This window comes from Pan paniscus, chromosome 13, assembly GCF_029289425.2.
Source record: "Pan paniscus chromosome 13, NHGRI_mPanPan1-v2.0_pri, whole genome shotgun sequence".
Lineage (NCBI taxonomy): Eukaryota > Metazoa > Chordata > Mammalia > Primates > Hominidae > Pan > Pan paniscus.
In genome coordinates, this window is record NC_073262.2 from 112,465,359 (window position 1) to 112,488,388 (window position 23,030).

Here is a 23,030-nt window from a genome sequence, read left to right on the forward strand (position 1 = left end):
ATTTCAGTTTGGACTTTATCAGATTTAAACTCTAAGAATATCTCAATTATTTTTATAGCACCTGATTATTTAGCTTTTAATCTGGGACCTGGTTCCTCCTTTTAGTTACAGTGATGTCTTTTTTGGCACATGGGAATGAACTACACTGATGACTAAACTAACCAGATGTGGAAGCCAGAAGAGCAAAGTAATAGTATGAAAATGAGTGAACAACTCATTTTCAAGTCAAGAGTTGATCTAACCACAAAGATTTACCTTTGAATCTTGTTATCTCTCTACTTTCCTTTTTTTTTCTTTTTCAGGTCAAATTCACTAGTGCTGTGAAGCTTTCTGAAGGTGGGCCAGGAAGTGGCATGGAAAATGGAAGAGATGAAGAGGAGAATTTCTTCAAGCGTCTTGGTAAATGTCATGCATCCTAAGAATTCTATTCAACTTTCATCACACAGAACAAAAACTTGATTAGATTAAGTGTCCATTTTCTATTTTCATTGGTTTTTCATTCATTTCTTTCTCATACATGCCTTTTACCACTGTCTATAGCTTCTGTTTTTGCAATTTGATTCAACAGACATTTATGGAAGCCTTACTATGTTCCTCACTCCATGATGGGCACTGGGTTTTCAAAGAGTAAGATCCAGCCTCTTCTGCTGTTCTATCCTTTATTAAAATCTGAGAACTTTACAAAACTTCCAGAGATCCTTTTATCCACCCACCTATCTACTTACAAATTCTGCTCAGTATATCCCTGACAGGTGGCCAGCCACCCTCTGCACACTTCCACTGAGGGGGAGTTTATAACTTTACAAAGCAACCTGTTCCAGAGCAAGACAGCCTTAATTATTAGAGAATTTTTCCTTACATTCTGAAGACATACTTATCCACAAATTTGCTTCATTTGTCCTAGTTATGATGTCTGTACCAAGATGCACACACATACACATCACATACACTCTCACACACACATATCATGCAAGCTCCATATGTTATCCATTTCATGTTCTCTCTTTTGATCTCACTGCTGCTAGTTAAACATCTTTGATTTCTTTACTTTTCCTTATATGGAAGTGTCTCTAGATCCATCACCATTCTGATTCCTTTTTATTATGTATTTTAGTTAGATGATATGCTTTTCTACAAAATGTGGAACTTAGGATGGAATGCAATGTGCCATATTTAAAATTAATTAGTATAGTAGATAGTGTAACTATTAAGCTTGAGGACTACATGAAGTATATGAACACAATTTAAAATTACATTTTCTATTTTCATATCACATAATTGGTTTGTATTGATTAATTTTTGCTAGCTTTTTTTCACATGGATGAATATCATGGTATACTTTAATATAGCCATTATTTGTTCTTCATTTCAAAAATGATGAAAATTTATTATTTCATTAACTTAGGAGGTAGTTAAGTCACTCCCCCAGGAAGGAAATTAAGAGACAGAATCAATAATTTTGAGGAGAATCCATTTTCAATCCTTTTACACTCTTTCCACTCCTCTTTGAGATTAAAATATAAATAAATAAGCAAATGAATGAATGAATGAATGAAAAGAGAATCAAAACTAAATTGAACTCTGTCTTTTCTTCTTTGTACTATAAAGATCTGTCTGCAGAGACATGCACATTCCCCTGTTCTCACCCACGTTGTTCATATTATTACTGAACAGGAAAAATGCAAAGATGTAACTCTAAGAATACTTCCACTTGACTTTGATTAATTAATAATTTGTGGGTACAGATTTTTAGTGAACCATACAGTTAATTTTCTAGTGATCAGAGAACTTTCCCATATCACTACAGAAACATCACCAGAATTTAGCAAAACATGCCTATGATATCCTTACAACTCTATCAAAAAGAACATGACTTAATTCAGCATAATGAAGTTACAGTGATTCCTATGATACTTCTCTTTTGAAAATGTTCCTATCTATTTAATTATCTCTTAAAGAATTTGGCGAGGGCAAACATCAAGTTTATTAGTCTCTGTGGTTTTAAGAATCTTCCTAATAACCAGGACATTTGTCATTTTCAATCCTTTTACACTCTTTCCACTCCTCACGATATTTTGGAGACAATATGTCTCACAGTCAGACGTCAGTATTACAAAGAAATTTTCTTGTGCTTTTTTGAGAATGAAGTGTGGAACTAAAGTGTGTTCTCCAGGTATGTGTCATGCTAACTGGATGTCATTTGACTGGAGCTGCAATCACATCTTTAAGTTCTCTTTATGCACTAAAGTATAACTGAGGCTTAAACTCAAAGAATGTAGGGTCTCTCACATTTGGTGAATATTTCTTCTTTTTTCGAAATTCCTTCCTTCCTTCCTCCCTTCCTTCCTTCCTTCCTTTCCTTCCTTCCTTTCCTTCTCTCTTTCTTTCTCTTTCTTTCTCTTTTCTTTCTCTTTTCTTTCTTTCCTTCCTTCCTTCTTCCTTCCTTCCTTCCTTCCTTCCTTCCTTCCTTCCTTCCTTCCTTCCTTCCTTCTTTCCTTTCTCTTTCTTTCCAAATCTCCTTCTTCTTTCTTTCCTTTCTTGCTTCTTTCTTTCTTTCTTTCTTTCCTTTCTTCCTTCTTTCTTTTTGAGACAGGGTCTTCCCCTGTCACCCATGCTGGAGTGCAATGGTACAATCATAGTCCACTGCCGCCTCAAACTCCCAGGCTCAAATGATCGTCCTGCCTCAGCCTTGCAAGTAGCTAGGATTACGGACACGCACCACCATGCCCCACTAAATTTGTTTTACATTTTTTGTAGAGATGGGGGTGGGGGGATCTTGCTATGTTGCCCAGGCTGGTCTTGAACTCCTGGCCTCAAGTGATCCTCCTACCTCAGTGTCCCAAAGTGCTGGGATTACAGGCATGAACCACCATGCCTGCCCTAATATTTCTTCTTAAGTGAACTTTTTCTGTCTGCTGTGAACTGAATGTGTATATCCTCCAAAAATTTGTCTTGAAGCTCTAATCCCCAAAGTGATAGTATTTACAGGTGGAGGCTTTAGGAGGTGATTAGGTTTAGATAAGGTCATAAGGGGGGCACTTGTGATGGGATTTTAATGCCCTTCTTAAAAAAAAAAGAAAGGAGGAGACATAAGGTCTCTCTGCATGCATACACCCAGGAAAAGCCACATGAGGACATAACCAGGAAGAGAGCCATCACCAAGAACCCGAACATGCGGACACCCTGATCTCAGACTTCCAGCCTTCAGAACTGTGAGACATAAATGTTTGTTGTTTTAAGTCACCCAGTCTATGGCATTTCATTGTAGCTGACCTGATTATGGCACTATGCTTCCCCGTTAGTAGATTTTTCTCCTTGGTGGAAAAGATAAAAGCATAATTGACTTGTTTACACTCTCCTTTTAATTCTCCTACATTCTCTTCTTATTCATGTTCCAAACACATTATCATTACCATTTCTTACAAATGTTAGTTCATTCTGGACTTTGTGTTTTTATTACCACGATTCCTACGGATTTTAGCCATTGCTTCGTATATTCTTTGTATTCCATTCACAGATTCAAAAGATCTGATATGGAATATTCATAGAGCCAGATTCTACAATGAGTTTGTGTCAACAATACCTGAAATGCAGTTTATTTTTGCATGTCTAGAAAACAAAGCCATAATATTTGAGATTGTTATCTGGAATATTTTATGTGCTTTGAGCTGGCAAGAGAATATAGCTTGTATATCACTATTCTTTGCCTATGTTCTCTTGCTTTTTAAAAATTATAAAAAAGATATTCCTTTGGAATTGCTTGCAGAAAATGAGTATCTCCAGCTTAAACAACATTATCTGCTTATCTAAGTACATTGTATTTTGCAACGACTACTGCCCTTAATTGCGCAAACATCATTCTATTTTTGAGCCTGCTTTTTTCCTTACTTCCTTTTCTGATTCCTTCCTTTCTTTCCTTCTCTCTTTTCTTTCTTTCTCTTGATTTCTTTCTTGCTCTCTCTCTTCTTTCTTTTCTTTCTTCCCTTCTTTCGTTGTTTTTCTTTCTTTCCTTTGCAATCTATGTGTATAAATGATTCGTACCCAACCATGATAGATGTGTTGTCTTTTCTCATCTAAATTATCTTAATTACAGAATTTCTTTGTTTCTTTCTTTAAAGTTGTTAAAGAGAACAAACATCAAACCTTCTTACCCTCAGTTTAAATGCAGTACTTTAACTTCACTGATTTGAGATGAAATGCCAATAGAATTTCTTTAAAATTTAAAAGTTATTCAATAAATAAAAACTGTATCTGGTGAACATGAAATAGAATTGAAATTACATTCAGAAATCAGCTTTTTCTTTTGTGTTTTCATATTCACTGAAATTATTTCATTTTAAAAATCATGTTGTCTCTATTTGAGGGAAGGTGTTTGATCAATTAAAACATTTTTTTCAAGTAATCAACACGTTTACTGCACATCTTGTGTGTTCTCAGCTGTGCCATCAACACAATGGGAAATGCTGCTTAAGGAAATACTAGATTTCATATGTCTGAAACTTTGTACCCATAAGTGTATATGATAATGATTTGCCAACTAAAAATAATATTAAAAAACAAGTAGGATATTTTTATACATCCCTTATTGGATTTAAAAGCTTATAAAAATGCATTCTACGTAAATAGAATTATAATTACACCTCAATATACACCTCAACATAAAAAATAAATATTAAACAAATGCAACTAAAATATACTGAGGCTAAAAAAGTAATCGTTATGTCTAAGGAAGCCAAGAGGCATTCTTACATCCTAGTGTATTGCTATAAAAAATTGATTAAAAAATACATTTTGCAGCCAAATTACTTTTTGACATTTCTTTTAGTAGTACAATATGGAATGCCAGCGGGATACAATTTTATCATCAGTGTATCATTAAAAATACAGGAGAAAACCCAAGAAATATAATATGTACAATGAGGAATTATTTCTTACATTAAGTTTTTCTAACATGATCACTACCTTCAGCAGAGTATAAAAGTCTGACCTTCTTCCATATAAACATTTGGTATTTTAGAGATTACATTGTGGCATAGTGGTAAGAGTGCAGGTTTGTGCACTCTCAGTGGATCTGAATTTAAATCTTGCCTTTATAACTGTCCATTGTATAAACAGATTGGGCTACTTAACCTGTTCCTTCACCTGTTCCTTCTCTCTTTATCTCTCTGTCTCTGTCCACCACTCTCTCCTCACCAACAGACCCATTCACCCCAAAAATACATTCTCTTTTAAGACAATTTTAAAAACTTATCTTATAGGGCTATGGCAAAAAATAAAGAAAATTAATTATAAAATATTTCATACAGTACTTGGGATATACTAAGTGCTCAAAAATAGTACCAAAAATATATCAAAAATATATTCTTATCTATTAATGCTATATAAATACAATGCTATATAAATACAATGGAAAATGTCCATTATAATTAGCTTTTATTAATAACATGATTCTTACGTCCTGTGCTTATAGGATTCTGCTGATCTTCTGACCTGTAATAAATATATATTATTCTGTGAAGCAAAGAATATAGGTTCTTGCTGTCAGTGAATGTTTTGATGACTTCTCTCTTCATTATTTTACCTACATCCCTTAACTGCATTATTTCTGAAATTCTTGCAATTAAAATGGCATTTCTTTTAGTAGTATTGAATACAATTCTTTTGAAATTGGTAATCTTGTCAAATAAAAATTGAAGAAATTTGTGAAATACATATTCTTCATGCTTCCTTAAATAAAATGATCTCAACTGTTCTTAATAAATTCGATAAATAAGAATAACTTCATTGATCATCTATCTGGTCTTATATATTAATTCCATTACAAATTTTAGGCAGTTATTACCTAATGTATTTTAAATCTTAATTATAGCAACAAATAATAAAACAACTGGATTCACAAAAAAGAAAAATCTTATTATTTGAAATGTCTCTTTAATTCAAAGTTTAAGGGACTGTTTATACTTTTTAACAGATGAGAATCCTTTGGTATACATATTAGTATACTTTATATACTATTAAAGGGGTATATATAAATGATTAATAAAGTGATATATAGTTATAAAAAATAACAGGAATTTACCTGTTCTAGTAGCTTTGGTAATGTCCAGTGAGGAAATAGAGTAGCATTTTGAAAGGGAGCTGCTTGAAAACAAGGCTCTCCTGGAATTGTTTGTTCCTCGTCTATAGCTTTTCATCTTTGTATCATTTGAGATTTTGTCTTTTGAATTTTTTCCACCATCAGATTCTTCTCATGGTAGTTCCTTTTGCATATGATAAAAAATATGCTATACTAACTGGAAAAAAAACACTGAAGGTATTGAATTTTGAACTTTTGAATATGGAATATTTGCATCTGAAAAAGAAACATAACCATAAAGAATGAAATATAGGAAATTTCAATAATGATACTTTAATTATCTTCTGAGCCATTTTTGAGCTTATGAAAGTGTCCAAACGTAGGCAAAAAGTAAAGAGAATGGTTCAATGGATCCAAAATATTCATCACACTTGCAAAAATAATTTAGAAATGGCCATATTTGCTTCATCTATCTTTCATGCTCTTTTAAATGTATTGTAAAACAAATCACAGACATCATGTTATTTCATACTGACATACGTCAATATGATTGAGTCATTGTGAAAGTTGTAGACCAAGATTGGTAATTATTTTTATGCCTTGCCATAATTTTTAAATCTGGTGGTAATAAAGTCTAAATGAATCTGTGTCCCAGGCTTAAACTGCTTCCAAAGGATGTGTTCCCTGATAGAGTAGGTTCCCGCATTTTTCCATTAGTGGATATAGTGGTTGACATCCTTGTGTGTGGTGCACTGTCATGGTAAACCCAGGCCCATAACTGTAAACACCCCCTTTTATCTACTATGAATGCAAATTGTTAGAGTGGTAACCCTAACTCTGGACCTCCAGTAGCCAGTGATTCTTTGCACTGTAACTGAGAAAAGGTTTTTCCTTTCACCACAGTGCTGTACCAATTTGTACAGCATGCTGTACACAATGTACACATTATACACAATGCTGTACCAATGCTGTATCAATTTGTTGTAACAGATCTGAAATTGCACAGTGATTGCAACTTCCATAAAAACAGAAGTTGTTGATTACAGGAAGAATAATTTTAAATACACCAAAAGCTCTTACTAGTATTCAAAAGAAGACCTGCAAGTAAAATGATCAAACACTGTATTTAAATATTTAGGTAAAATCTTACATTTTCATATGTCATGTGTCACCAGATTCCCAAAAGTCAGGATGTGTTTAAATCAAACATTAGGGTGGAGAGCAAGGAAGTGGAGTGAAGGAGAAAGTTTTCTGGCCAACACTGTAGAAAACACACTGTTATATCTTTGAAACTCTTTTTAAACCTGTGATCCTTTACGTTCTCTCTCTTTCATTCCTCCACCATGGCACCACCCTTACAGGTTGCCACAGTTTTGATGATCATCTCTCTCCCAACCAAGATGGCGGAAAAAGCAAAAACGTGGTGAATCTTGGAGCAATCCGGCAAGGCATGAAACGCTTCCAATTTCTGTTAAACTGCTGTGAGCCAGGGACAATTCCTGATGCCTCCATCCTAGCAGCTGCCTTGGATCTAGTAAGTTGGTGAAAGAATTTTCCCACCCTGCCCCCCATCCCAAGTAACACTATTAACAGAGGTAAGCATGATTCCCCAATTGTAATCCTCCTGTGTTTGTTTGTTTGCTTTTTCAGAATTAGTGATAAAAGGGGGAAGAAAGATGGTGAAAAAGGGAGAAAAATCTTAATTAATAGGCCCTGGGAAATAGACTGTCTAAATATGTGAAGGCTCTGGAGTCAGACTGACTGAGTTAAAATCACTCTGACATTTACTACCTGAACCTCTGTAAAATGAGTGTAAGAGCAATAACAATACTATAGCTACCTCCTCGGGCTAGTGCGAAAACTAAATGAGATATTAGATATAAAGCCCTCATCACAGTGCCTGAAATACAGGAACTACACAATAAAGTGGGCCATTATTATTATATTATTGGTCTTATGTCTGCCGTGTATTAGTCCTTTAAACTCACCAAGCCTTGATTTCATTATCCATCAATTGGAGGAAAAATATGAAGCAAGATCAATTGAAATGAATTGCACAAACACTTTGAACATTGTGTGCTATTATACACATGTAAAGGATTAAAGAGTATGAAGTGGATCTTGGTTAGAAAGTGTTTTTATCAGGTAAATTAGGCCCACATGTGAGTTTTGAACTCAGCCTCTCAATTTATTAATCTTTATTAATAAAGTCTTCATATGATGCATAAACACTGGGTACAAAATACCAAGTAAACATCAGGAAAAAAAGTATTTTATTTTAACTTTTAAAAAAGACAAACTGAAATAGATTTTTATTAGAACAAAAAACTTTAAGCCTGCCAATAAATGATCCTTTTTTCAGGTTTTATGACACACGAATAAGTGACCAGTGGTCACTCATATTTTACCTTGGAAAATAATCCAAGCCTTATAATGTAATTCATGAAATTTCTCTGTGACATTTGCAGCTTTTGCTCTAAGGATATTTAGTGACCAGGAAGGTATGTGGCTTCACTTAAGGCTGAAATATTAATACCACTTATAATCACCCAAAATGATTGCTTTTCATTATATAAGATTTTTTCAGTCAGTTTCTCATTATTGGGTAGTGACCTTTGAGAATTTTTAAAAAATTGCAGCATGTTCAATGTGTATTGATATGTTCCATGGTGACTGTAAAATGTAGAAAATCACAGGTCTCCAGGAGAGCTGGGGTTTGTGGCAATTAAACAATCAAAGTACAGTGAGATGTCTGTCTAAAGCAGGAGAGCTTGACAAGGCAAGGAGCCAATCCCCTGTTTTCTAGGTGGGATAGTGGAAACTTAGCTGTCACTCTTTTGAGCCATGCATGGTGTGTCTTAATCACATCTTGCTCTGTTCCCAAAGGAGCAGATTAAAATAAATAAATGCAACAAATTCATTAGAAAAGAACAAACAAACACTTAAACAATGGAAAAGTATATGAACAGCCAGTCACCAAAAATACTAATAGTCAGTAAACTACACTTCATCTTACTTGAACTTAAGAAATGCTCTGTTAATTTACAAGTTAAAAAAAAGGAAATAGAAATACCTATTAAAATAGCCACAGATTCCTACTTTATAGCTCTCAGGTTGGCAATGATTTGAAAGTGCTGATATGAGTGGAAAATATCAAACACCATGTGCAGTGTCACTACTGGTGTAAGCAGCAGGATTTGATTAGGGGACAGAAGGAATTCTTGGACTAACTGGTTAATAATGAGAGCAGTGATGGTGAGTGGAGCACTCCTCAGCTCCTCCCTGAGTAGTAAGTAATTTTGGACTGTATGTAATCAGGGAGGGAGAGTAGCAGTTCTCTACATATCAAATACATCAAATGGAAAGGTTGGTGGTATTTAGAAGCCCAGAGTCAATGTGAGTTATAAGATACTCACCATATAATAATTAATTAACTCAGCAAATGTCTTTTGAGGGATTCCTATGTGACAGGCATGGTTCTGTTAGTGATAACACAACAAAACTCAACTGGAGGGCTGCACCTATTTTTCCCTTTTTCCAATGAAGATTGTGTTTGTATAGTGATTTTTTTTCCAGATGTCTTAGTGTACAGCATTCTAAGGTTGATTAATGAGTGATTAGTATTTATTGTATGCCCACCGTGTTGCCAAAGGAAAAAACTGAAGCTCAGAAAGACCGATTAATAGGCAGGACTACAAAGTCAGCAAAGGATGGAGCCAGACTGGAACCCGGGTCTATCTTCCAAGCCCTTCTGTTTTGTATTCTACCATTCTGACTCTCTTATTAAAATATTATGTGAGGCCATTTACTTTAAAGCATGCAATAATAATAAATTCCATATTTTATACCCAATAGCTTAAACGTGGTTAGGAAAGTGAAGGTGACAGAAGCTGGTTGATCTCATAAGACTCATGGTAAGAAAGAAAATGAAGGAGCGCTGGAGCTTATAAGCAGTGTCTTTTGAGCCATCAAGTAAAGAGGCATTTTCTCATTAGCATACGTGTCCACTGATTGAGTAGCCTGCATCTGGAAGTAATGAGGTCTTTGCCACTAGACTGGATCCAGTGGGGGTGAATGTACAGGGGGACCAAGCAGTGTGTGGGTAGTAGGAGTTCCTTTCATACCTGACAGTCTTTGATTCAAGGTCAAGGTCAAGCTGTGTGTAGTGTTCAGAGGTCAAAATTCCAGAGGTCAGAATCAATCAAGGGTTAAAGGAGCTCAGTAGTTCCCATTATGAGGCAAAAAGAGAGAGAATCTGGGTAGACATGATTGGTTGGATAAAAGGCATAGGTGATGATGGTGGTGGTGGTTGTTGGCAGAGGTGTTGGTAGAGAATAATAATCATAACATTTTCATTATGCTTGATGGTTTATAAAGCACCTTCACATTCATTGTCTTATTTGTTGGTATGAGAGCAAAAGAATTAAGCCAAGAGATGAACCCCAAATAAGGACACACTTACAGTCCGTTTCTCAGCTATGGAAAGTGAAGGAACTAAAGGGGCTGGTGAATTCTGACAGACTGAGAGGAAGGTAATGCAGCTATATGTCGTATGTGCTTGAATCAAAGTAGCATTTGGTGTTTACTGTCATTTGTACAGATGTGATAACTGTAATTGTTCATACCTATTGATCTGGGTTAGGGGTTCCTCAGGGTTATGGTAACTTTCACTGATGTTTTCTGCTAAAGGTATTTTTAGCTTTTGTTTCCTCTGTATTTGGTTTCATCTAATATCTGATACACCCACTTCCAATCTTTCAAGAATGCCTCAGTTTTTAAGTATGTTTTACGTGTTTTTCAATGCATTGTGGTTTTATTTAGATATATGTATATAATATAAATAGATGTAAATATAGAAATAAACATAGATGTAGATATGCTAGGTAGATATGCAAATGAGGTACAGATGTGGATCTAGATATAGGCACAGATACAGATATAGATATAGATAGGTATACATATACAGAGATAGATATACATATACAGAGATAGATAGAGACATAGTTATAGATTCCGCCATTTCATCAAATAGAATTTGGAGGAGGAGGGGAAAATAAATGTGCTCAATTCATCATCATATTTCAATCTTGCATTTTCTCCCACCTCTCTTTTATTGTTTTGCTTTGTTACATTTATTTTTTAAGTGCAGCTTAAATACAATTTTTGCATTTTGACATAATTTTATATTAGAATAGTTTCATTGTTTTATGTCCTTAAAAATAGAATTTAAATGTGATTTTTTTAAGATTGTAATTTTCTTCAGAATTAAAAAGAATTGTTAGATGAAAGAAATACTAGAAATGTCAGTGTTCAAAGTTTTGCTGACCTGTTTTTTTTGTTGGTTCTAAACAATCCTACTTTTATTATTGCTATGACCACTAAATGTAGGGATAATTGATTCAATTTTAAGTCCAGTACAGCTTTTCCTCACAATCTTTCTCTTTAGGGTTAATTTAGCAGATGCAACTGTAAGGCATTTTTTAAAAGACATATTTTAGAAAGGATTGATTTCATCTCTAGGTTTATATAATCTGCAAGTACAAAACTAAAAAGAAAATAAAAAGAAAAATTAAACAGTTCAAGCAAAAGGTATGTCTACTTCCTATATTTTTCAAATGAAATAGTCTATTCTTATTTATCCAGTTGAATTTGTAACATGCACAAGCAGTGATTTCTAATTTTTTGGTAATTTATTAGCATGAATAACACTAATAACAATGCCAGTTTGCTTTAGGAACAATTCCATACGTATAAGACCATCCATAGGATCATAGAATTCTCCCTAGTCTGTGAATGGAGGAAATCTAATGTTAAATTATTGAGCCTCATAAGTAGACAGCTTTAGAAGGAGTGCATATATAATTCTTTTTCAAAATAGGACACTTTCAAGAGTGAAAGAGTTATCAATAATTATGTGAGGAAAAGAGACATAAACCAGGACTCTCCCAGGAAAAGACCTTCAGTTACCATAGGTCTAATTCACGCTTACTTCCAGGCTTATTGCATCAAATATAATTCATATTGGGGCTTAACATCACAAGATATTTAATGATCAATGCAAATTAGGTCCTTTCAAGGAGACAGGAATGCATGAAAGAGGAAATATCTTATGATTCTCTTTTGAATCATAAGAAAATTAGAAATAATTTAGTAATAACAAAACTAAACTATCAAATTATCCTCTTAATCTAGTGGTAATGAATTTTTTAAAAAGAGTCTAACTATGAAATGTAGCATTAAAAATGCTTGAATAGTATTTCATTGTTTTGTTTGTGCCACATTTTCTTTATTCATTCACCTATTGATGGATACTTGGGTTGAATCTATGTCTTGGCTATTATGAATGGTGCTGCAATGGACATGAGAGTGCAGGTTTTAAAAATGAATATACAGCAAAAGAAACTATCATCAGAATGAACAGACAACCTACTGAATGGGAGAAAATTTTTGCAATCTATCCATATGACAAAAGTCTAATATCCAGAATCTACAAGGAACTTAAACAAATTTACAAGAAAAAAAAACATTAAAAAGTGGGCAAAGGATATGAATGAACCCTTCTCAAAAGAAAACATTTATGTGGCCAATAAACAAATGAAAAAAAGCTCAACATCACTGATCATCAGAGAAATACAAATCAAAACTACAGTGAGATACCATCTCACACCAGTCGGAATGGTGATTATTAAAACTCAAGAAACAACAGATGCTGCTGAGGCTGTGGAGAAGCAGGAATGCTTTTACGTTGTTGGTGGGAATGCAAATTAGTTCAACTATTGTGGAAGACAGTGTGGTGATTCCTTAAAGACCTGGAACCAGAAATACCATTTGACCCAGCAATCCCATTACTGGGTATATACCCAAAGGACTGTAAGTCATTCTACTGTAAAAACACATGCACACGTATGTTTATTGCAGCACTATTTACAATAGCAAAGACATGAATCAACCCAAATGCCCATCAATAATAGACTGGATAAAGAAAATGTGGTACATATACAACATAGAATACTATGCAGCCATAAAAAGGAATGAGATCATGTCTTTTGCAGGGACTTGAATGGGGCTGGAAACCATTATCCTCAGCAAACTAATGCAGGAACAGAAAACCAAACACCACATGTTCTCACTTATAAGTGGGAGCTGGACAATGAGAACACATGGACACATGGACACAGGGGAACAACACACACTGGGGCCTGTCAGCAGGGTTAGGGGGGCAGGGGAAGGGAGAGCATCAGGACAAATAGCTAATGCATGCTGGACTTAATACCTAGATGATGAGTTGATAGGTACAACAAACCACCATGGCACAAGTTTACCTATGTAACAAACCTGCACATCCTGGGCATGTACCCAAGAACTTATAAAATAAAATAAAATGAAACAAAATGAATATATATCATAAGTACATAGAATTTAAAGAAAAAAATCTAAAAGTCACATATCCATGACACAGAGAAAACATTTCCAGTTTCTGTGTTCCCTTACCTGATCACACACCTTTACCTCTGAGAAGACACTGCTCTTCTGAACTTTATTTTAATATCTTTCTTGTGCTTTATTTTACCACATTGTTATGTGTCTTTAGAGAATATATTATTTTATTTTGTTTTGGTTTGTTTTGTCTGGTTTTGAAATTAACTTATAGGAAGTCATGCTATCCTTTTTCTTATTTGTTTAACATTATGTTTGAGTTCCTCCTTGTTGACGCATTTAGTGTTAATATGTTAATGTTTACTCATGAATGGTATTCATTTGTTTGAACATACCACAATTTATATGTCCACTCTATGTTAGGTGAACATTTTAATTTTTTTCAAAATTCTGGCTAATTTTAGCAATGCCTTTATAAATATTTTTCTGTATGGGTCTCAATTCATATATAGTTTCCTAAATAAACCTATGAGTAAAATTATTGAGTTACAATTTTACTATATGATACCAAATTGTATTTCAAAGTAGTTTCAAAAATTCCAAATAAGTGCCAACGGTATAATGAAAACTCCTGTTTCTCTATGTTCTTGCCAACACTGTATTGTCCAATATTTTTATTTTTAACAATGTGGTGCTTTAAAGTAATAACCTTTAATCTATATTTTAACCTAAAGCTTAAGAAGTCTTGTCATCAGTTTATTTACTATTTCCGTTTCTGCTTTGATAGAAGATTTCATTTGTGTCTTTTGTTCATTCTCTTATTGGAAGATTATCTTTTGTTACTAATTTTTAAAAGATTATAGGTGATGTCAATATTAATCTTTTTTCTGTTCATTACATTGCATCATCTCCCAGTGTTCAGCTTGTTTTCTTCTTCAATTTTTTCATACATTTTAATGAAGAGATTTTAATTTAATATAATTCATAAAAATTATCCTTCATGGCTAGCACTTCTGTCTTGAAATTCCAAGGTAGTAAAGACATTCTTATATTTTTCTCTAAAAGTATTAAAGATTAACTGTCACAATTAAGTCTTTATGTTTTATGTGAATAGTATAGGATAGGAATTCATTTTCTTTATTTTCTTTCATTCTCGTGGAAAAATAATTATCCTAGCACAATATATTGACTAGTTAATGCATTCTTCTCAGATGTGCATTTCCATCTTAATCAAATGTCAGGTGTCCTTACAAGCATGATGTAATTCTGGGTTTTGGTTTTTTTGTTTGTTTATTTATTTATTTATTTATTTATTTATTTATTCATTTTTGAGATGGAGCCTTGCTCTGTTGCCCAGGCTGGAGTGCAGTGGCATGATCTCAGCTCACTGCAACCTCCACCTCCCAGGTTCGAGTAATTCTTCTGTCTCTCAGCCTCCCAAGTAGCTGGGACTACAGGCACCCGCCACCATGCCTGGCTAAGTTTTGTATTTTTAGTAGAGGTGGGGTTTCACCATATTGGTCAGGCTGATCTAGAACTCCTGACCTTAGGTGATCCACCCGCCTTGTCTTCCCAAAGTGCTGGGATTACAGGTGTAAGCCACCGCACCTGGCCTGGGTTTTGTTTTATTCCATTTTCCATGTATCCTGAGTCAACCTACTCTGTATTAATAGTTAGAACTTAAACATCACTTAGGCTAGTCGAGGCTCTTCGTTCTGTCACATGAAATTTTATAGTTAGCTTATCAGAGTCCATGAAAAATCATTTGATTTATACTTGGAATTGCATTGAGTCCACGGATATATTTAGAGATGATCGAAATTCAGATCTGAATTGATTATTCAGAAGTTCTATTTCTTCCTGAGACAGTTTAAGTAATTTTAATTTTTTCGGTAGTTTATCAATGTAATCTATATTTTAAGGTTTGTTGGCATAAAATTGCTGAGAATACATTCTTATTAGTTCTAATCCTTGCAGTATCTGTAGTTACCTATTTCTAAAATTGTTTCCAGTTTTTTAACTAGATGTACCAGTCATTTGTCTATTTCATTTTTTTAATCTTTCTATTGTATGTTTGTTCTCTAATTTATTAATGCTTGCTCTTATTTTTATTATTTTCTCTCATGCTTTGGGCTAATTGCATTATTCTTTAGTTAAGTTGATTACTTAGTTCATTGATATTCTTTTCTCTGTTGTAAACTAAGAACTTAGCTATTAATTTTCCTCTAAGTACTACTTTAACTGCATACCATAAATTTTGATAAGCAGTATTTTTGTTTTAATTTACTTTTAAGTACTTTCTAATTTCTTTTAACTATTTCCTTTTTGACTCATAGGTATCTATATATGTGTGTGTTTTAATTTATAAAATCCAGGGTTTTGTTAGAAATCAATTTGTGTTGTTAATTTCTAAGTTACTGATTCTTCAGAATTAATTTAGACTTCCTTTATGATCTAAAATATTATCAGTTTTTATAAATGTTCCACGTGTTGTCAAAAAGAATTTGTATTCGCCACTTGTAGAACACAGTGATTAATATACGTACGATCAAACTCATTAATTGGGTTATTTGAATCTACTTTCTAATTGTTTTCTCACTGTTTGGTCTATCAATTACTGTTAGTTGTGTTGAAATCCCTCACAATGATGACAAATACGTTCATTTGTATTTACAGTGATGACATTTTTTGTTTTATTTATTTGGAAGCAAACAGGTTTAGAAATATTATGATTTCTAATGATTTGAACCATTTATTACTATCAAGTGGCACGCTGATTTTTAATAATACTTTCTACCTTAAGATATGTTTTTCTACAAGTCTAATATAGCTACAACAATTTCATTAGGTTAGTATTGGCTGGGCATGTCTTTTTGCCAATCCTTTACTTTCAACTTTTCTATCTGTTTGTTACTTAGGTGTATGTCTTATTAAAAGCATGTATTTGGGCCGAGCATGGTGGCTCACACCTGTAATCACAGCACTTTGGGAGGCCAAGGTGGGCGGATCACTTGAGGTCAGGAGTTCAAGACCAGCCTGGCCAACATAGTGAAACCCTGTCTCTACTAAAAATACAAAAATTAGCCATGCCTGTAATCCCAGCTTCTTGGGAGGCAGAGGCACAAGAATAGCTTGAACCCAGGAAACAGAGGTCGCAGTGAGCTCAGATCACACAACTGCTCCCTAGTCTGGGCCACAGAATGAAACCCTGTTTCCAAAAAAAAAAAGAAAGAAAAAAAGAAAAAAGGTTTATATTTAATTTTTTTCATCATTTAAACAATTTTTTTCTAGAAAATTTAGTCTATTTGTACAGATTGTGATTACTGACATATTTAGATTCACTTCTGTCATTTTTGCTTATTTATTACACTTTTTATTTTTTCATTGTGTGTGCATGTGTGTGTTTGTTTCAATTTCATGCCTCCTTTTAGATTGTGTTAGGATTTATTTCTCTTGCTTTGGTATAGTTTCACATTTTAAAAGTTATTTTCCTTTACTGGTTTGTAGATTATTATATTCCCTTTATGTTTATAGAAATCACATACATGTTTAACTAAAAGTCTAAAATCAATGAATTTCTTTTTTTTAAATTTTTTTCTAAAAAAAAGGATACATGTGCAGAATGTACAGATGTGTTACATAGGTATATGTGTGCCATGGTGGTTTGCTGCACCTATTGACTCATCCTCTAAGTTTCCTCTCCTCACTCTCCATCCCCCAACAGGCCCTGGTGTGTGCTGCTTACCTCTCTGTGCCCATGTGTCCTCATTGTTCAACTCCCACTTATGAGTGAGAACATGCAGTGTTTGATTATCTGTTCCTGTGTTAGTTTGCTGAGGATGATGGCTGCCAGCTTCATCCATATCCCTGCAAAGGATGTTATCTCATTTTTTATGGCTACATACTATTCCATGGTGTATATGTACCACCTTTTCTTTATCAAGTCTATCAGTGATGGGCATTTGGGTTGGTTCCATGTCTTTGCTATTGTAAATAGTGCTGCAATAAATATACGTGTGCATGTGTCTTTATAGTAGAATGATTTATATTCCTTTGGGTATACCCAGTAATGTGAATCCTGGGTCAAATGATATTTCTGGTTCTAGATCCTTGAGGAATCACCATACTGTCTTCCACAATGGTTGAACTAATTTACATTCCCATCGACAGTGTCAAAGTGTTCCTATTTCTCCACAGCCTCACCAGCATCTGTTGTTTCCTGACTTTTTAATAATCTCCACTCTGACCAGCATGAGATGGTATCTGACTGTGATTCCGATTTGCATTTCTCTGATGATCAGTGATGTTGAGCTTTTTTTCATGTTTGTTGGCTGCATAATGTCTCCTTTTGAAAAGTGTCTGTTCATATCCTTTTCTCACTTTTTGATGGGGTTGTTTTTTTCCTGTAAATTTGTTTAAGTTCCTTGTAAATTCTGGAAATTAGACCTTTGTCAAATGGGTAGATTGCAAAAATTTTCTCCCATTCTGTAGGTGGCTTGTTCACTCTGATGATAGTTTCTTTTGCTGTGCAGAAGCTCTTTAGTTTAATTAGATCCCATTTGTCGATTTTTGCTTTTGTTGCAATTGCTTTTGGCATTTTTGTCATGAAGTATTTTTTTGTCACGAAGCCTGTGTCCTGAATAGTATTGCCTAGGTTTTCTTCTAGGATTTTTATGGTTTGGGGTTTTACATTTAAGTCTTTAATCCATCTCGAGTTAATTTTTATATAAGGTGTAAGGAAGGGGTCCAGTTTCAGTTCTCTGCATATGGCTAGCCAGTATTCCCAGCACCATTTACCGAATAGGAAATCCTTTCCCCATCGCTTGTTTTTGGCAGGTTTGTTGAAGATTAGATGGTTGTAGATGTGTGGTGTTATTTCCGAGGTCTCTGTTCTGCTCCATTGGTCTATAAGTCTGTTTTAGTACCAGTACCATGCTGTTTTGGTTATTGTAGCCTTGTAGTTTGAAGTCAGCATTGTAGTTTGAAGTCAGGTAGCATGATGCCTCCAGCTTTGTTCTTTTTGCTTAGGATTGTCTTGGCTATATGGGGTCTCCTTCGATTCCACATAAAATTTAGAATAGTTTTTTCTAATTCTGTGAAGAATGTCAATGGTTATTTGATGGGAATAGCATTGAATCTATAAATTACTTTGGGCAGTATGGCCATTTTCATGATATTGATTCTTCTTATCCATGAGGATAGAATGTTTTTTCATTTGTTTGTGTCCTTTCCTATTTCCTTGAGCAGTGGTTTGTAGTTCTCCTTGAAGAGGTTCTTCACATCCCTTGTTAGCTGTATTCCTATGAATTTTATTCTCTTTGTAGTGATTGTGAATGGGAGTTCATTCATGATTTGGCTCTCTGCTTGTCTATCACTGCTGTAAAGGAATGTTTGTGATTTTTGCACATTGATTTTCTATCCTGAGACTTTGCTGAAATAACTTATCAGTTTAAGGAGTTTTGGTGCTGAGTTGATGGTGTTTTCTACATATAAAATCATGTCATCTGCAAACAAAGACAAGTTGACTTCCTGTCTTCCTATTTTAATACCCCTTATTTCTTTATTTGCCTGATTGCCCTGGCCAGAACTTCCAATACTATGTTGACTGGGAGTGGTGAGAGAGGGCATCCCTGTCTTGTACTGGTTTTCAAAGGGAATGCTTCCAGCTTTTGCCCATTCAATATGATATTGGCTGTGGGTTTGTCATCAATAGCTCTTATTATTTTGAGATATGTTCCATCAATACCTAGTTTATTGAGAGTTTTTAACATAAAGGGATGATGAATTTTATCAAAGGCCTTTCTGCACCTATTGAGATAATCATGTGGTTTTGGTCTTTGGTTCTGTTTATGTGATGGATTACATTTATTGATTTGCATATGTTTAACCAGTCTTGCATCCCAGGGATGAAGCAGACTTGATCGTGATGGATAAGTTTTTTGATGTGCTGCTGGATTTGGTTTGCCAGTATTTTATTGAGGATTTTCACACAGATGTTCATCAGGCTCAGTCTTTTTATATTGTGTCTCTTCCAGGTTTTGGTATCAGGATGATGCTGGCTTTATAAAATGAGTTAGGGAGAAGTCCCTCCTTCTCAATTGTTTGGAATAGTTTCAGAAGAAATGGTACCAGCTCCTCTTTATATTTCTGGTAGAATTCAGCTGTGAATCCAACTGGTCCTGGGCTTTTTTTGGTTGGTAGGCTATTAATACTGCTGCAATTTCAGAACTTGTTATCGTTCTATACAGGGATTCAGCTTCTCCGTGGTTTAGTCTTGGGAGGGCATATGCTTCCAGGAATGTATCTGTTTCTTCTAGATTTTCTAGTTTATTTGCATAGAGGGGTTTATAGTATTCTCTGATGGTAGTTTGTATTTCTGTGGGGTCAGTGGAGATATCCCCTTTATCATTTTTTATTGTGTCTATTTGATTCTTCTCTCTCTTCTTCTTTATTAATCTAGCTAGTGGTCTATCTATTTTGCTTATTTTTTCAAAACACCAGCTCCTGGATTCATTGATTTTTTTGGAGCATTTTTCATGTCTTTATCTCCTTCAATTCTTCTCTGATCTTACTTATTGCTTGTCTTCTGCTAGCTTTTGGATTAGTTTATTCTTGCCTCTCTAGCTCTTTTAATTGTGATGTTAGGGTGTCGATTTGAGATCTTCCTAGCTTTCTGATGTGGGCATTTGGTGCTATAAATTTCCCTGTTAACACTGCTTTAGCTGTGTCCCAGATATTCTGGTACATTGTCTCTTTGTTCTCATTGGTTTCAAATAACTTCTTGCTATGTGGTGCTAAGAAGAATGTATGTTCTGTAGATTTGGGATGGAGAGTTCTGTAGATATCTATTAGGTCTGCTTGGTCCAGAGCTGAGTTCAAGTCCTGAATATCCTTGTTAATTTTCTGTCTCATTGATCTGTCTAATATTGACAGTGGGGTGTTAAAGTCTCCCACTATTATTGTTTGAGAGTTTAGTCTCTTTGTAGATCTCTAAGAACTTGCTTTATGAATCTGAGTGCTCCTGTATTGGGGGCATATATATTTAGGATAGTTAGCTCTTCTTGTTGAATTGTTCTGTTTACCATTATGTAATGCCCTTCTTTGTCTTTTTTGATCTTCGTTGGTTTAAAGTCTGTTTTGTCAGAGACTAGGATTGCAACTTCTGCTTTTTTTTTTTTTTTTTTTTTTTTTTTTTTTGCTTTCCATTTGCTTGGTAAATTTTTCACCATCTCTTTATTTTGAGCCTATGTGTGTCTTTGCAAGTGAGATGGGTCTCCTGAATACAGGACACTGATGGGTTTTGACTTTTTATTCAATTTGCCAGTCTGTGTTTTTTAATTGGGACCTTTAGCCCATTTAAATTTAAGGTTAATTATTGTTATTTGTGAATTTGATCCTCTCATCATGCGGCTATTTGGTTTATTTGGACACTAGTTGATGCAGTTTCTTCATAGTGTCATTGGTCTTTATATTTTAGTGTGTTTTTGCAGTGGCTGGTACCAGCTTTTCCTTTCCATATTTAGTGCTTCTTTCAGGAGCTCTTGCAGGGCAGGCCTGGTGGTAATGAAATTCCTCAGCATTTGCTTGTCTGGAAAGGATTTTATTTCTCCTTTGCTTATAAAGCTTCATTTGGCTGGATATGAAATTCTGGGTTGAAAATTCTTTTTCTTAAGAATGTTGAATATGGACCCCAATCTCTGCCAGCTTGTAGAGTTTCTGCTGAGAGGCCTGCTGTTAGTCTGATGGGCTTCCCTTTGTAGGTGACCTGGCCTTTCACTCTGGCTGCCCTTAACAGTTCTTCCTTCATTTCCACCTTGGAGAATCTGATGATTATGTGTCTTGGGATTGATCTTCTCATGGAATATCTTAATGGTGTTCTCTGTATTTCCTGAATTTGCATGTTGGCCTGTCTTGCTAGGTTGGGGAGGTTCTCCCGGATAATATCCAGAAGTGTGTTTTCCAGCTTGTTTCCATTCTTCTCATCTCCTTCTGGTACTCCAGTCAATCATAGGTTCAGTCTTTTAATGAAGTCCCATATTTCTTGGAGGCTTTGTTCATTCATTTTCATTCTTTTTTCTGTAGTCTTGTCTGCATTCCTTATTTCAGCAAGGTGGTCTTCAAACTTTGATATCCTTGCTTCTGCTTGGTCGATTCAGCTATCGATACTTGTGTGTGCTTCATGAAGTTCTCATACTGTGTTTTTCAGCTCCGTCAAGTCATTTATGTTCCTCTCTAAACTGGTTATTCTAGTTAGCAATTCCTCTAACCTTTTATCAAGGTTCTTAGCTTCTTTTCATTCCATTGTAACATGCTCCTTTAGCTCAGTGTGGTTTTCTATTACCCATCTTCTGAAGCCTACTTCTGTCAATTTGTCCATGTGATCTCGGTCCAGTTCTGTGCCCTTGATGGAGAGATGCTGCGATCATTTGGAGGAGAAGAGGCACCCTGACATTTTGGGTCTTCAGCATTTTTTCGTTGATTCTTTCTCATCTTCGTGAGTTTGTCTAGTTTCAGTCTTTGAGGCTGCTGACCCTTGGATGGGGTTTTTGTGGGGGCTTTTGTGTTGTTGATGATGATGCTGTTGTTGTTGCCTTCTGCTTGTTTATTTTTATTTCAGTGGTCAGGTTCCTCCTCTGTAGAGCTGCTGCAGTTTGCTGGGGCTTCATTTCAGGCCCTATTCATCTGATTCGCTCCTATGCCTGGAGATGTCACTCAAGGAGGCTGGAGAGCAGCAAAGATGGGTGTCTGCTCCTTCTGGGACCTCTGACCTCAAGGGGCACCAACCTGAATGCCAGTAGGATCGCCCCTTTATAGGGTGTCTGACAACCCCTGTTGGAGGGTTTCACCTAGTTGGGTGGCACGAGGAACAGGACCCATTTAATGAAGCACTTTGTCCTTTAGTGGAGGGGGTGTGCCTTGCTGTGGGGAAACCCACTCGTCTGGGCTGCCCAGATTCCTCAGAGCTATCTCAGAGATTCCTCAGAGGAAAGGCTAAGTCTGCTGGTCCGAAGAAGAGACTGAGGCCACCCCTTCCCCAGGGTCTCAGGCCCAGGGGGATCCAGATTCTGTTCCTGAGTCTCTGGCTGGAGTGATTGGAGTTCCTGCAGGGAAACCCCACCCCATTAGAAAAGAGGGGTCAGGGTCAGTCCTGAAGAGGCACTCTGGCCTCAGACTGCCACAGCTGGTGTGTTGGGCTGTGGGGGACTTGTCTTGGGACCAAGCTGTGCAGCTTCCCTGGCACCAACAGGGGAAAAGCACAGCCTTGGGCTATAGAGATGGGTGCCACCCTTCCCCTGCCCAGGGAGCTTAGCATGTTAGGTAATTGCGAGTCCCACTGCTGGCTGTTGCCCCTCCCACAAGGAGTTCAAATGGCTTAAACAGCAGGCAGCCAGTGCTGGTCGCTTCTCCCACCGGGAGTTCAGTAGGCTTAAGCAGATTCCAGCTGAGAGGCTGTTAAGAGTCTGCGCATTCTGGGGTTGCGATGCTAGGCTCCGGTGGCGTGAGTTCGTGAGGGGCATCTTCGGATCTGTGGGTTGCACAATTCCATGTTAAAAGCACGGCTTCTCTGCCTGTGTAG

The 23,030-nt window shown here is 35.6% G+C and overlaps 1 protein-coding gene across 16 annotated transcripts in view; it reads left to right on the top strand.

Moving 5' to 3' along the window:
* Positions 1–23,030, top strand: part of UNC80 (unc-80 homolog, NALCN channel complex subunit) — a 228,359-nt gene that overhangs the window by 70,755 nt on the left and 134,574 nt on the right. For all 16 annotated transcript variants that reach the window (XM_055109063.2, XM_034955043.3, XM_034955036.3 and 13 more), the window contains exons 21-22: positions 303–399; positions 7,438–7,610. In XM_055109063.2, the coding sequence (XP_054965038.1) occupies positions 303–399; positions 7,438–7,610 (270 nt within the window). The remainder of the gene's footprint in view (positions 1–302; positions 400–7,437; positions 7,611–23,030) is intronic.